At 36.3% G+C, this 16,646-nt stretch overlaps 1 protein-coding gene across 8 annotated transcripts in view; it reads left to right on the forward strand.

Annotated features, from left to right (window-relative positions):
- Window positions 1–16,646, forward strand: part of LOC126858772 (protein scalloped) — a 157,007-nt gene that overhangs the window by 131,941 nt on the left and 8,420 nt on the right. For 7 of the 8 annotated variants that reach the window (XM_050609324.1, XM_050609329.1, XM_050609325.1 and 4 more), the window contains 2 exons: window positions 10,270–10,400; window positions 16,184–16,336. In XM_050609324.1, the coding sequence (XP_050465281.1) occupies window positions 10,270–10,400; window positions 16,184–16,336 (284 nt within the window). The remainder of the gene's footprint in view (window positions 1–10,269; window positions 10,401–16,183; window positions 16,337–16,646) is intronic. The other variant, XM_050609332.1, reaches the window with a different exon arrangement.

The raw sequence follows: 16,646 nt of genomic DNA on the forward strand, positions 1-16,646 counted from the left end.
ACAGTTTTAATTTATTCTCATAAAATTAAAATGTAAAATATATCAAAAATGAAAAAAAAAATAGCTAAATATCACTATGTAAAAATTTTCGCTTGATAAGAATTTTTCTTGTTTTCCTTTTTTCTTTCGAACATAAAAAGTGATGCTTAAGTCAATCTCTTCTCCGTATAATATCGAAGCTATAAGTGCAATCTTGCATTTTTGCTGTTTAGAAACGAATAGAGGATCGCGGGGAAGCAAGGAAAAGCGGATGACTTGAGATCGGTATAAGCGGGAAATAAATTTTCTGCCAGTAAAGTCCGTCGACAATAAAGTCGATTTGTTCGCAATACACGTGTGCATCTTTGCACCTGCTGCTTATATTTTTTGTCTATTGAACTTTGTAAAGTTTCAAGCAAAAGATAAAAGAAAAAGACCCGCTGCAATAAATCGCCTATCATTTTTAACATCGCGATGCAAGGATAATTTTACGTCTGTTGAAATGTAAAGATGGATGTGCATTTGATATTTATACGCGGATAATGTTTCTGTATTCACCAATTTTTTTAATAAGATTTGTAAGAAAACCCAATAAAGTTTTGTGTTTGAAATCTCACGATATATTTGTTAAAAAAATAAAATAAAATTACATAAAAATAAAATTAATTTTTATGTAATGTAGAATCTTTCAAAGTTATGAATTATTCAGGGCGAGAGAGAAGAGAGAGATCATGCTATTGTATTAAGTATCTCAATTTCACGATAAAGACAAGATAAGAAAAAAAAAAGAATATACTTTTTGGATTCGTGCATAAATTTCTCAAGATGTGACTCACTTATAAGACTATTATTGAACCAAAAGAGGAGATCCAGCAATTTTCCAGTTCTTTTTAAATATATTGTGGAGAGAACCAAGAGAGAAATTTATAAATTAAATTGATTCATTAGTTATCGAAATAAACACAAAGTTTGGAATGCTAGAAAGTTGTCTTTGAAATTATTCAATATATAATCATTTATCTCAAATATATTTTGCATATATTTGAAATATCTTTTCGAATTTTTCATATTTTGAAGATTCACTTAAAAAATACATAACAGGAATTTATATATCTCTTTTTAATTCCCATATGCTTAACGTAATACGCAAATATCATTCTCGATTTATCATACGCGTATCGCATATTTGTATTATATATAATATAATGTAGTAGTGACGCAACATGCACATAGCTTGCACGCGCAACCGGCTGCTTCCACGAGATCGTTGTAGAATTCGACCTCGCGAACCCTGAAGAAAATCACGCCTACTTGCGCGCACTAATACGTGTCCCTCTGGAGAGCACGCACACGAATACGCGTGAGAGAGCGAGGAAAGACTCACTGAGTTAACGGAACACGAAAGTAGAAAGGAAGATGCTCGCGCGAGGGTTGGAAGTAGCGGTGTGCGAGAGGGCTGCAAGGTGAAACGAGTTGACAAGGACGTACGCGAAGGGAAAGAAGAACATAGTACATGTGAGTTGACGAGGAGAGAAGAAGACGAAAGGGACGTAAAGGGAGAGAAGAGAAGATACTCGAGGAGAGATGATCGAGATGAGATTAGAGCTCGTAGATCGAGAGAGGATTACGAGAGAGGGGGACGGGGATGGCGAAACTATGCGAAGAATGTGCAATTAGTGAACAGAGCATGAGGTGGAGTCGGGGATGAGGATCGGTGCGGAGAGAGGGATGGTACGGGTCCCGGAAAGGGAGCGAGTGTACGGGGCGCGGAAGTGGAAAGGGGGACGAGGGCGGGTTGCCGACAGATCCTGGTATGGTGGTGCCATGCCAGCGAATCTCTCTCTTTCTTGCTCTTGTGTCGGTGTGTCGGTGGCGTTGAGGATGGTAGTAGTGGCTGTAGCGCCGAAGAAAATGGAAAGAAAGGAAGATGGATGGAATGGCGCCCAGGGATGATAAGAAGAAGGAGCGGACTGGGTTGCGGGATTTGCCCGGTGGTAGTAGTAGTAGTAGTAGTAGTAGTAGTGGTTGTGTAGTAGACTTGTAATAGTAGGAGTTTGTCGAGGTCGTCAGGGTGGGGGGTCACCGTGTCAAGATGCGAGGGGATCCTCCTTTGGGCGCAAGGACACTTATCGACTTCCCAACCTTTCCGACTTTTGCCACCCCCCTTCCCCTTCGCGTTTTCGCCTCGAAAGTATACAACACGCCCATATAGCTTTTTAGGGTGCCTTTCGAGGCCACGCGCGGGAGTAGCTCGGCTTTCTCGTTCTTCGCGCGATCTGATAAGTGACGACTTCCTTCGCTGCTCTTACGAATGTTTGAGAAACTTCGCCGCACACTTTGTTGCTTCTTATAAAACAAAGAAAATTCTAAAATAGCCTTTTAGAATTGTAATGCTTTAAAATATTGAGCAATATAATAATGTTAGTTATAATAAATTATACATTTTAGATACTTAATAGGCTTAGCATTTCATTATTCAAGCTTTTCAGAAAAATTGCATTTTCTTCTTCTCTCTATAACTGTCATAAAGTTGACTTTTTCATCAAATACATAATTTATGCTTTTTTTCGTACTATGCATATTTCGCCCAACAGCTCTTATATTCTCTCAAAATTTTTCTAAAACAGTTGCAATAATAAACTTATTTTGGATGTTAGAATTTTTCAAAAATTATGAAACATTGAAGATATAACATATAAGTATTAAACATTACAAGTATTGCATACAACATATTTTTTTCAAAAAGATCGATATTATTCTTTTCGAAGAGATTAAAGGAATAAGAGCCCGCGGGATTCTCCGGTCCAGAAGTAATTTCGACAATCGGTGTGAATATGACTTAAGAAGCCCTTTTCGAGTGCTTATTCCTCGAGGTCGCGATGTGCTCGGTAATTGCTAATTGACCAAACGAGCTTAAACGCACTTCGCTGGTTGAAGGACCGGTATGAGGCGCACTGTTTGTGAACCATCGATTAGCGACGGTGCTTCGTGGTAAAGTCCAGGATACCCCGAGGACCATTGGTGAGCCTCTCGGGCCCTCGACATGTCAAAAGCGAGCCCTCTCAACGACGTCAACCGAGCACCAAGGTCGTTCGAGCGAGTGCCCTCCGTTATTGCAGCTCGTAGCTGCACAATTTGCAGCTCTGTTCGATAACACGAGAATCCCACAGAAAGTAAGAATAATATTGAAATGACGACAATAGAACTTATAGAAATTTTCGAGATAAAATACGAAAATTAATCGTCTAGTCATATTTATGTTAATCAAGAAACTTAATCGCTAACTTGGCGGTAAAAAAAGTGAAAATAGAGCTATTTGATCGAATTAAATATATATATAGTTGATTAGACATATATAGTTAAAATAAATGATAATGATAATATTTACAATGTAATAGTATTTCACTAGAAATTTATCCGGTCAAGGGATATATTTGTTTAATTTATTCGAGATGATGTGGAAAACATTTACATCAATCAGGATTTGTGAGTTATTAATCAGGATCACACTTTGTGTATTTTATCTAGGATTTAATTGTTAAACACTGATTAATCTAATATATGAAAGATAAAAGATGTATTAATTAGCGACATAGCGCGCGAAAACGTATCTGTCAAAATATTTCTTGAATATACAATAATTGCATGCGTTTTCATCGTCTCTATTTAACTTTACAAAAGAATCCATTGCGCGCATTTCCCGTTACATAATAACTCAACAGATACCAATCTAACGGTTGGAGATTTATATCGAAGCACGATGTTTAACGATGATCACTAAATCTAATATTGTTAATAAGCGCACGCTGGCCATACATGCTCTGGCCTTTATAACGTCATTTCCGGGACGATGTGTTTATGACGTTATTACGATGTCGGTTTGAGATGATTTTCCCAGCTATATTACAAAATGTATTTATCTAAATATAAGTTAATCTAAATGCAAATAATCACGTGAAAAAAAAAGGTGAAATTTAAAATGAATTAGCAAATAAATATATAATATAGCATTTAAGCATATTTTAATGCTAATATATGCTGATAAGAATAAAGGAGAATAAGACTATTATAAGCGGATGATTTGTATATAATCGTTGTGTGTCAAGAAAGAACAATATCTTAAGATAAGCACGATCGCTCATAGCGTGATTAATGACGAGCTATTTGGTATACAAATTGATTTTATCGGACACCGGATATAAAAATTGTAAACAGATACGTTAATTAGCGGAACGTTTGTGTTACCAAATCCTCCTTTCAACGAGAAATCACGCATTGCTTCACGTTTCGTTAACGAGCCTGTAATGGGACACATACATATTTCTTCCGTATAAACTTCTTGCCGTCATTTCCAATCAGCCAGTAATAATGCCGGGGGGCCTCTTAAAATAGCGTTACGTATGTGCAACAAACTATATCTTCTTACTCGGGATCGTAGATAGTTTATACACTTTGCTATAAATAAATGAGCAAGAGAGAGAGAGAGAGAGAGAGAGAGATCTCCTCATGCTCGTTACTTTGAGTTCGTGATCATAATGGCCCTTCTTGTTAAATTGAGCATCAGCCAAGTGATTTACGTTGATTGCTTGTCGCGTCGCGCATCTAGCAATCCCTCTCTCTATTTCTCTTTGTCTTTCTCTCTCCCTCTTCCATCTACTTTTACTTTTTTTTTTCCTTCAGCTGCTTTTACTCTACTCAGTCTTGTACATCCGATGTCGATCGCTGATCTCGATCTCATCTACATGTTCGGGCAATGATCGATCTTCGCTTCGGGGCTTGATGTGGAGAAGAAGTGCCTCGGGCACAGCTTCTACATGTTCCCCTTTTTCTACCCTCGTCATCCGACGCTGCTCCTTCCTTTGTGAAAAAAGGGCCTTACCTTCTTTGATAATAAATTGCTTCTAAGCTTGCACAGGTAGACGCCGAAAAAGACGAGAGTGTACTCGGTAATGGTCAACAATGGAAAATGAAAATACCTAATTGTTGATGTTAGATTACATAAAAGAATACTTTATTAAAATTGCATTTTGATGAAAGCTAAATGTAAGATTATCATTTAAAATTAAGAAAATAATGAAATCTTATTGAATTGTTTTTTGATTAATATATAATTCGAAATTTCAATTTTTAAAAATTTCACAACTAAGATTTTAAATCAATAAATATATTTTTGAATCTCTTGCGACATAACATGCCCCATAAACATTCCAATCGTTATTATTTAACTGTTATATTATTTAATCATTTTCTATATAATTATCTTATTTATTAATTAGATTAACAGCAATATTATAAACGAGATATCAATTATTTTACTGTTCAAGACTATTCAATCTCATTATGTACTTCACATTATAGTATGATATTGTATATTTTCGAAAATAAGGAGATTGATCAGATTGGAATAAAACGCTTAAAGTATCCGGCATATTCGAAAACGCGAGACGTCAAGCCCGATTTATAATTGAGCATCGCATGCAACGATGATTCGCCGATCGATCTGACGCGAGATAAGAAAAGTCAAATGAACCGGGAGCTCTTCTTTGTAGTCGGTTCTATGGAGAGATAGCTAAGCCGGCATAACCGATCCCCTGCGAAGAGAATGTTCGGTCTTCAAAAACAGAGAAGGAACGCGGCCGGCGGTGGCGCATGGTTCATAGCGGGCCATTTAACGGTCTTTGCGAAATTGAGTCATCACGCGGTTCCCCTGGAATCTCGAATATTTTCCTCCCGATGCTTCTCCGTACCACCTCACCTCCCTCTCATCTCCCCGTTGAAACCCCCTTCCGCCTGACTCTTGCACATCTCTCCCTCCTCCCTCTACGCTACTATCCGACGAAGACAGCATATCCTCATAGATCCTCGTAATCTCCGCCAAGGATCTCGCAGAGAAAGATTCGCGAACGGATTTCCGAATTTCCGCAACCGTGCAAATGCCCGTGCGAAACGTTACTCCTTATACCTGAATTCTTTCTTATGCTGCATATAATTTCCGCAGTGGACGTAAAGAAAAAGATAGAGATATGAAGTACTTGTGACCCATTTCTGATTCATAAAACTAGTTTAATTCTACGAATTAAATTTTTTAATCAAGCATGAATATATTGTTATTGATCACGTACTTAAAAAGAGAAAGAGAGAGATTTATTTTTTTTTTAATAAATTTATATCGAAAAATTTTAGCATCGAAAGCCGAGCGCGATATTTTCTCCGAAATTGGCGCACCGGCTAGTCATTTATTACAAAGCCTGCACAGTTGGAGTATTAAATTTCTCCGCGTTTATACTTCGTATTTTTTAGCTTCGCAATAATCGTTCCGGTCACGATCTACCGGCGATATATAGATAAGAGGACATCGATTGCGCGCTTATATTACGAACAATGTCTGTACACTCGACGAACTTGGCGGCAATGCAGGAACGATATTCGTTATCGTCGCTGTCTGAGACGAAGACGAATGCACGTAATTTTGTCCGACTTGCGATTTGCAATGCAAACAAAAAAGACAGATTCACCCCGTGTTTGTCCTTGACATATTGCGTCGCTTCTCTCGCTCAGATAATCGATGAATTATTTAGCGAGTCGTGTTCACCACCAAACCCTTAATCGAGTCTTTCCGCAAGAAGCAAGACGGTAATCTCTCTCCCAAAACTTTACGTGAAACTTGAAGATTTATCGGGGAAATAATTTATTTGGCAATGAAAGCGACGGGTCGTGCCAGGATATCGCGATCGTCAGTCCCTTTTATTTCCCGTCAAAATATATATTTTGATAGTCAATACGAATTTACTCTCGTGATGTGGTCGGTGCTTAAAAAGAGGTTTATTCGATTTAATATTTTTTAAAAAGACTCAAATATTATTCACTATCCGAATATCATTCCGAATATCATTCAGATTTATGTGAAATTAAAGAACTTTTTTAATCGACAATTGTAATTTTGTATATTAAAAATCGACTGCGTAAGACGCGTGATTTTTTAACGAATACACAATCTTCTCTGTATGAGGAACTTGAGTCGTTCACGTTCGTCAACGTACGATCTCAAAGTGTACCACGCTGTCGTTAGAATTCTATGCGTCTGGCATCGCCGCTTGGTCTCGCGAGCTTATCCATCGGAATTGAAGTGCCCCGGCGTGATTCTGCTTACCGTACGGTTAAACGTTATTTCAATTACTACACGTTTGATGCCGTCTGGCGCCGGTTTTACGGTCACCGGCGACCGTAAAACCTTAACGGCTGTGAAATCTAAGCGGCGATAAGGTGGTACATAGAGCGCCGTTTACACGATCCAATCGGCCGGAAATCAATTCATCGAAAGCAAAGAACTCCCCCGCAAAGATTCCAATCTACGATCTACAACTCTTTTATTTTGTCGCACAGAGTGTCGTTACATTTGTCATCGCATATTGACCGTTGAATATTCAATACAGTAGCAGTCAACGTAATGGCAATTCCACTAAAGTCCAGATAAAAATAATTCAAAAATGCATCTTCTCCAATTTAGATTTATTAGAAAAAATTCTTATTTTGAAACGTGCACTTTGTGCAAATAGCGTGCTATTATAGAACTAAATCATTTAAATCATTTATAATATTTATAATTTATTTTAATGACATTCATAAAACAAATATCGTAAAAAGTAATCTAAAAAGTATAATAAACGAATTGATTATATGAGAAATTTCTTGCTACCGCATTTAAAAAAAAAAAAAATACAAATAGAAAATTAAAATCTACGTAGATAGGATCTTTCAATGTTTAATAATAATTAATTCTATTGTAGAATGTATCGTAAATTTTTTTTTCTTTAAATAATTATAAGTCATAATCTGTGCAAAAAAAGTCACGTATTTAGTCCTTCAAACTCCTTGCTGAAACTTTAGATCGTCGCACTTTGACGCACATTTTCACGCTTCACATGAGATTCACATTAAAACAAAACATTTTATCCTCTCTCTCTCTTTCTCTCTCTCTCTCTCTCTCTCTCTCTCTCTCTCTCTCTCACACATACACACACACATTTTAACTTATACACTATGTACGCGCACGATGCATTGTTGTATAAAAAAAAAAAAAAAATGGAATGGAGCGCGCAAATGGAACATTCGTGTTGTTAAAGCCGACGAAGACCGTTGGGTTTTCATCGGAGTACGATGAAATCTGAATACTATACGCTCCCGCGCATTCGAATTGATTCCCGTTCTTTTCACCCGAGTTTCGAAATCGGCCGTCTCTCGTTATCGGCAATTTCGCGAACGGTTTATATCCACGTGTTTATAACCGCGCGAATCGAATGAAAGCATTCGGTTCTCTTTGTCGTGTCGTCACGTCTCGTCTCCTCCGTCCTATCTCACAGAATGACATTTCTCCCTTCTCCCGTTTCCCGCCCGCTTCGACTCATTACGATTTATTACGCTCATTATCGTGCCGCCGAGTCACGAGTTACACAGCCGCGTAATTTCGCGCGGATATCCGTCGGATTGAGTCGCCAAATGACGCTTTAGAGCGCCATTCTATCTACGCGCTTTCTCGCGCTAATTAGAATTTATGACGTGCGCGCTTTATCAGCCGCTAAATTTAGCCACGAGTTTTGCGCGAAATAGTTTTCGCGCGGTAGTGAAGCTGCTCTTTCTCGCGCGATCCCGTAAATTGTTTGTCATTTAGCCGCATCGTCCGCTATGTCGGGACAATCTGTATCTGTCATTAGGTCGAATCGTGTGTGGTTAGTAGTCGTGTTTTTAATTATTTACTTGTTCTTATCGATATTGTATTACTGTTTTATAAATTATCACTTTTCATTATATTGTGTTTGTACATATTGTGTCCAAAATAGTAATGAAAAAAAAAAGAGATAAATTGCATCATTATATCAATCTCAAGCAAGAAATTAGGACATGTATGTGTAAATAACTCTAATTAAAAACTCATAAATCTATTCTTTATATTTCTCTATATAGTCTGCATATTTTTACACACAAGCCATTCAATATTGCATTTTTAATTATGATAATAAAATAATGATAAAATGATAATAAAATAAATCTAAAGAGCGAGAACCGACCATAGACGAAGTCTGACGAGACATATAACTTCCAGTCTAAAATGCAATCGTTTGGTTTAAATACATCGATGATTGGGCTCGGCTCTGCTTTAAAGCGCATTTTATCTGACGTTTCTGCGAGGCAAGCCTCTCTCAAAGCCTATTTCGAGCGGTTGCTCGAGAGTTTGTTTGAATTCGTTCGATCTGCTTCTCGTCAATTCTGGAAGGAATTCTCGCATCCGAGACTCGCGAGAATGCAATCTTCGTCACGGAGCTTTCATTTCCCAGGACCGATCCTGACGCTTCTACGGATACCCCGATTGTTTGTTTCCATTCTCGGCGAGGAAATCAGAATTTATTGAAGCATCGAGTTTTTTCGTGAAACGACTCGAGAGAAGAGAAAACAGACAAATAGGGAGAAAGAGAAACGGATTTAAATGTGAATTTAAAAAGTCAGACAGTGGTTTGCGAAAGCTCATTCCACGAAAGAGTGAATTCCTTGATTATCATTAATTATAAAGGAATTTCTATCTCTAGTCACTTTAGTTTACTTCAATTTCTAAAGCAATATGTGAAATAAAAAAAAAATATATTTGACATCATATTTTTTAAGCGTGGTTACATTTATTTATAAATGTTACTTGACGAATCGTGATTAAATATTAATAGAATCTGTATGTCTTTTGACTTTCCCAAATTGCGAAAGATAAATTTTTATTTTTATTAATTATTTAATGAATTAATTTACATTACTATATTCTATCAAAGATTTCTCTAATTATGGTTTGCGAGGTATAATGTATTTTTAAATAGATATATTTTTATACAACGTATATTAATTATTTTTCCTGATTATAGACGGAACGAATAAGGAAGTCCGAGTAATGACGATACAAATTTACATTTTTTAATACGAGAAAAAACGAAATAAATTGTTTAGATTATCGATTTACTATTTGCTATTTATTCTTTCTAAAAAAAAAAAAAAAATACATACTTCATTTAACAATTAAAGTTTTTTTTTATATGTTGTACAATATAATATTCCATTTAAGCAAAAAGATAGCCAAAAAAAATATTGGACGAAGGTAATAGAACTTTTTCTATCCGCTCGTATGCTTCAAGTTTCTTTTTACAAAATTTTTTACAAAAGAATATTGCATCTCCGATTATATATAATTTATTTTAGCAGCGATATATAATAATAAACTTAAATCTCTGACATACATAATTGGTTGTGTTGTAGGTCGCAACGAGCTGATCGCCCGTTATATCAAATTGAGGACCGGTAAGACGAGAACGCGAAAACAAGTATCTTCGCACATACAGGTTCTCGCGAGAAGAAAACTTCGGGAAATACAGGCAAAACTCAAAGTGGTAAGTATTATATGTTTTTCAATCGACAATTTATTATTTCGTCTATTGTTTTTCTTAACGTTTTTAAGTACATCGAATCCGATGTCGCGCGACTCGATCGTGTATCTTGCCTCTTTCGTGGAGGGACAAATCAATGAATTTATTCTTTTTGTGTGAACGATTGAAATTACATTATTTGTATAAACGCGATATTCTGTGAGAAATAAATTACACGACAAGAGCGGTTTAACATGACGCGTTATTATGATAATGAAATAAATACGATTACATGTGATTATTTATTTAACAATATTATAATACTTGATAATACATCACGTTGTTGGATAATATGAAAATATTGTACGCATAAATACGCTTATGCGTTACATTGAATTGATATTTCAATCTTGTGAATGGCAAACTTTTATTTCTCTTTAAAATAGCTGATACTAAAAAACTTGTATTATATATACGAGATAAAAAAAGCGATAATTAAATGATTATATCTCAAGAAGTTTATTATATGACATTGCATTAAAAATGAAATAAACTTCTTCATCAAAGAATAGCGATTGAAAGATTGTTTCATATTGACTTTCGTATTATTTCAGAAATACCTTAAAAATAAAAGAGAGAAAGATAATTTTGATTATATAATTTGACAAAATTTGAGTGTATATATTCACGTTATAAGATATTTTCTTTCCTATATAATTATTTTTTATCTCGAGTTTTTACGAAATTCCGAATTCGAGAATATTTAAAAGATTTGTGTGTATTTTTTTAGACTGGACAATTTTTTTATCAACAATCAAATATTCGACCGAATCGCTCGGTGTTGGGATAATCGGAATTCTGTTGTATAATATTTCTGATTTTCTATCTGGCAGAGAGAGAATCCTACGTCGGATAGTAGTAGCGATAATATTAAATCTCGATCGCGCGGCGATGTGCGAGCATTAACGGGTGATAGCCGCTGCGGAATCATTTTCGACTAGAGGGAGGGACACGCATATCGAGAGGAGCATTGCCGCGGGATAAATCACGCGTAAAAATGAACCCAGCCCCGTTTAATCAACAGCTGAATTATTAAAGCGATTCGCGAACAATTGCGCGCCGGTTAATAAATCAAAGCACAGCGGTGCAATCGTTGGTGCCTCCATTTCGCCGATGGGCGGTAAAATAGCGGGAGACAGAAGGCACAAAAGAGAGAAAGAGGGGAGGAAGGGAGGGAGAGAGAAAGAGAAATAGAGAGTATTGTGTTTATACAGGATCGGTCGATATCCGAAAATAGAAAAAAAAAAAGGGGAAAAACAAGCCGAGCGTGTAAATTAACCGTGCGATTGCATGCAACACTCTGGTAAAACTCTCGTTCGAAGGAAAAAACTTGCATTTAATCGAGGACGATAAATCAAATTTTTTTCGGATATTCCACGCAATCTGGACGAGATTACCAAATAGTTGAATCGTTAAATTATCGTGTAAATATATTATTTTGCTTCTCCGATATAGATTTAATTATTAAAATTTTCAGTGAATTCTACGCTTCTTTGAAGATTTTTGCAATACAATGGAAATTTCCTTTCGCAGGTAATAATACTTTCTAAAACGAGATAAAGAATGTCAAAGTATCAATACTTTCTGTAGTGCAAGCTATCGAAAATGAGAGTTTTCATGAGCTCAAGTTTCAAGGACACAAATAGATAACAAAACTTCATTGTTTATTCAATTTCAAGTGAACTTTAACCGAGTTTCGAATCCAGATTTAGTTAGAAACAATGTGCTGCAAATAAATGAGGATGTTTCTTCCGTAAAGATTTTTCTCAAGCTTAAATAACAAATTTGCCCATTTCACACGTTTTGATGTAGCCGTGACTCAATCTGCATATGATAATATATATGTTTAATTTTTTTTTATATTCTTGTTATTATTTTTATATATCTCATTGTACATCGCGACTTTTAAAAGTCACGAAAAATTCAGAAAAACTCCGGCGTTCCTCGAACAATTTTAATTACACATGCGACATTCGTGTAATAAGATGTCGTCTGTTATCGCGCGCGCGGTTCCGTGCTACGCGGGTGCCATTTATGAAATACTTGCGCGGGTTTCCGTTTTTAAGAGTACGGTCAACCGCAGCTGCAACAGCAACTGCAACTGCAGTAGCCACATACCGCGGACATTATTTCAGGAAAGTAGCGGATGGGGTGTACGGTCCGCCGTGACGTAATTTTCTGGTTTCCGCTTTTCACGAAGGGTGAACGCCGCGGCTTTTGTTTGTTGCTCAAGAGGGTTACTGCTCCCCTGCGGTCGCGAATCGCGCGATTTATTTGCACGGGAAAAGAAAAAATGTCTCACGAGCGCGTGAGACGCTGATGTTTTGTATTATGACGTTTCAAACGCTACCGTTTTTATGCAAATCGTGTTCCTTAATTTCGTATTCTACATTTTTTAAAATAAGGCAATATTGATTTAATACATAATTAATCAAAATTATAAATCTATTAAGCAATAAAAGACCCTCCGATATGTGATGTTTTTTTCAAAAAATTTCATATTATACCTAAAAAAATATAGGATATTCAATTTTAAAGATAGATTTTTCTATGAGTTAGAAATAGTTTTTCTAAATATTCTTTTATGGTTGAGATGTGTCATTATTTCTCATAAATTTTAAAATCCGTGCATTTTTACCTGTCAGATTTTGTACCAATACAAAAACGAGAGACGGAATTAAAATTTTAACTGATACTTAAATCTCTTTGCTTATTCACTACTGAACGATACGATAAAAATATATTATACTCTTTAAATAAATATTCTCGAGTTTTCGATTTTAATTTTATTGTATTTCTTCCAGCACATTTATCATTTTCTTTTATGTTAACAACACGTAATACGTTTTACGCGGGTTTGATTTAGCTTTTGTGCTCGCGAAGTTTACACGCACCGCGCCCATCAAACCAGGTTACACCGACTATCACAGTATATCGAGAGAGATCGCGTCCGCCGTTTTATCTATTTCGGAAATAATTGCACCGGGCATTACGGCGTAATTAATTGTTGCGGTGTAAACGTACTCCCGATAACGGGGTGGTGGACGGGGGTTGTAGCGGTTGTAGAAAGGGGTCGCGGAGGGGGTGCCCAAAAACGGGCAGCGTTTCAGAATGTCGATAAACATGTCCAACCCGTTACCCGCCCAATCCTCTGCATTCCTGGCGTGTATTCGAGAGATGAAGGACGAGAGAGAGAGAGAGAGAGAGAGAAAAGCGGCAGCGTGTGGGACGAAGGGTGGAAATTAAAAAAAGCGACACGGACTGCACCCTCTCAATTAACTGAATTGATTTTCTGCTGCAAATTCAGCGCGCGCTCCGCACAACGTGAGCAACGGCCCATACAGCAAAATGGACTTTTCGCGGGTAATCGATGTCATCCAACATTCATAAAAAATTACATTCTACCCGGCAAAATTCGCGCACGGCCGAAAACCGCTTTGTAAATCGACCTTACGGGACGTTTAATCTGCCAATTTGTTGCATCGATTGTATTAAAAAATATACTTTAAATAAAAGTTAAAAAATTAAAAAGATTAAATTAGAGTCTAATTAGAAAGAACATCCGGTATATACACGCGTATGTGTGATGTTTTGGAAAGCGCATTATGTTCCCATAATGTTGTGATGTTTTCTTCGAAATTTAAAAAAAAAATAATTGAATATTCTATCCAAGATTGCTATCTATTCGAATTTAATAACAAATTCATAAGTTTAAAAAATAATAAAAAAAGGAAGTCACGAAAATTTATATCATAAAAACGCAGATAATTTTAAATTCTTATTCTTTTCAATAAAATAAAATATAAATCTATTCACATGATATCGTACAATAGCCTGTTAATTGCAAAAATGCGTTATCGAACTTGTTTAATAATCGTCTTCATTGTGATAAGTCCGATTAAAAAATAATACGCTAAAGTATTCGTAAAAAAACTCCTAATGTGGTGAAATCATATAAATTAATTGTTTATATAGTAAATATATATGACGAAATTTTCTTAATTAATTAGCTATAAAGTTTATTGAAATGTCCACGAGGCACTTTTTTTTTATTCAAATTCTTTCTTATGGTCTTTATACGTTTCTCATTTTTATTTCTTATGATCTTTTAAATGCTTCTCATTTTTAATTCATTGCATGTTTATTGAATAATATAAACATTAGCCAATTTTTAAATTGAGGATATATAATTTTAACTTTTATACATTACTAGTTTTAAATAAAAATTTTGTTAAAATGAAATTCACATAATAAAATTAACTAAAGTTAATATTATTTATTTGAAATTCTCAAGTTTAGTTGGAGATGAGGCTTCTATTTTCAATTATTCCCAAATCAGAGAGACGCTATCAATATTCTTACGCATCGATAATTTTTTTAAATAAAATTCACCTGTGGATTGATCGAAAAAGCGGTAAATAATAGGAACGGCGGCAGCTCTTTGTGTGCTTCGAAGCGAACACGCGAGGGGCGTAAACAACGTCGAGAGCAAAATGCAACCCGTGATTTTCGGTCGCACCGTCGGCTAAATTCTTTATTGCTCGCATCGTTACGCGAGCGGCGCTTCATTCCGGTCGACCGGCACTCGTAGTGACTCCTCCATTACGGATTTATGAACGAAATTGAAAATCCCCGTGGGGACGGGGTGAGAGGGTGAGATGAATAAGCGCGGAGGTGAATCGGTGAGGAGAGATTGGATGATGGTGGTGGGCATGGCAATTTTCCGAACGTCACGGCAACGAACCATCTCTCGTTCGCCTCGTCAGCGATTTTCGGTCGGGCGCTGATTAAAACGACGGCTTTCCGATAAAAGCGCGCCGAATTCCCGCGAATTTCTGTTGCAACCGGAGTCACCCCGCCCGCCGGTTGTTTCTGCAATCAACTGCATTGCGCGATCGCGATCGATTTCATCACGGACGATGCGACGCGACGCGCGATGGACGGAAACAATAAAAAATTATGGGGGGGAAGAAAAAAAGGGACGCTTGGTAATCGCGCATTCGAGAGCGGCAAATTGATTCGCATCATTGAGAATGTTACGAATTTATTTGCCGGCTGTTGATTGATATCGCGAGTGCCGAATGTCGCGAATTCTCCGATTTTTCGATCGACATCGCGTTTGTCCCTCCACGAAGTGAACGATAAAAAAAAAACACGTTCCAAAATTTATCGGATACGCTGTTAAATATTTATATAAAAATGTGAGTTGATTCGTGTACTAAAAATTTGTTATTTTAATTATACACGTATTTATATTATATATTTTATACTTTTAGAAAATATATAACTCTTATATTAATTTAAATAATCATATCTTAAATGACATATTCTCTTATCAATTTAAAATCAATTTATTCTTAACCAATTTATCAACGCATTAATTGTTTTTTATTTATAAATAATTTAAAAATGAAAAGCTTATTGTAAAATGAGCTTTGTTTTTTTTTAGAATTTTGACAATATTCGCAATTTTATTACAAGAATATTGCATTAAGAAATTGTTTTCCGTCTTTCGTCGAAACATATTTTTGATAAAAAACTATATTCGATTGTTCTGCTATTAAAATTTGTTCCAATAAATTCTGAGGCAAAACTTATATTAATGCATCATATCAGAATCCATCTCTATGTCCAGTCTCAATGACTTTTCGACGTAGAGCTTAGAATTAAAAAAAAAAAATACAAGCAGATATATATGATACTATTTCGTTCGGCATAACGTGGTAATCGGTCTGAAAATTTGTCAGGATCATGCCGCCAAGGAGAAGGCACTCCAGACAATGTCGAGCATGTCGAGCGCCCAGATAGTATCAGCTGGAAGTGCGATACACAACAAGATGCCCCCCGCTCTCGTGGGGCCCCTTGCCCTTGCTTCCACCCCTGTCTCCTATCCCGGAGCGGTAAGTCCTGATATCGGAAAAGAGGAACCCCTTCAGAGAGACATTTTTTTTTCTTTTTTTTTTTTATCGGTCTTTTTCTTTTCAAAAGAGCCACGAGCTTTACGGTGAGACGACGAGACGCCATGAAGTACAGAGTAATTAAGTTAATCACTGAAATACTGGTTTCGCATGATGGAGTCACTTTTATGTGAAACAAGAGCAATTTCGATTTCTTCCGCTTCATTCTATGAAGTCTTTTTAATAGTGAATTCTCTCTTGGATCGATCTTGGTGTATAATATCAAGCGCTGCAAACGCATTAAACTCATTGT

The sequence above is a fragment of the Cataglyphis hispanica genome, chromosome 2, assembly GCF_021464435.1.
Source record: "Cataglyphis hispanica isolate Lineage 1 chromosome 2, ULB_Chis1_1.0, whole genome shotgun sequence".
In the NCBI taxonomy this organism is placed as follows: Eukaryota; Metazoa; Arthropoda; class Insecta; order Hymenoptera; family Formicidae; genus Cataglyphis; species Cataglyphis hispanica.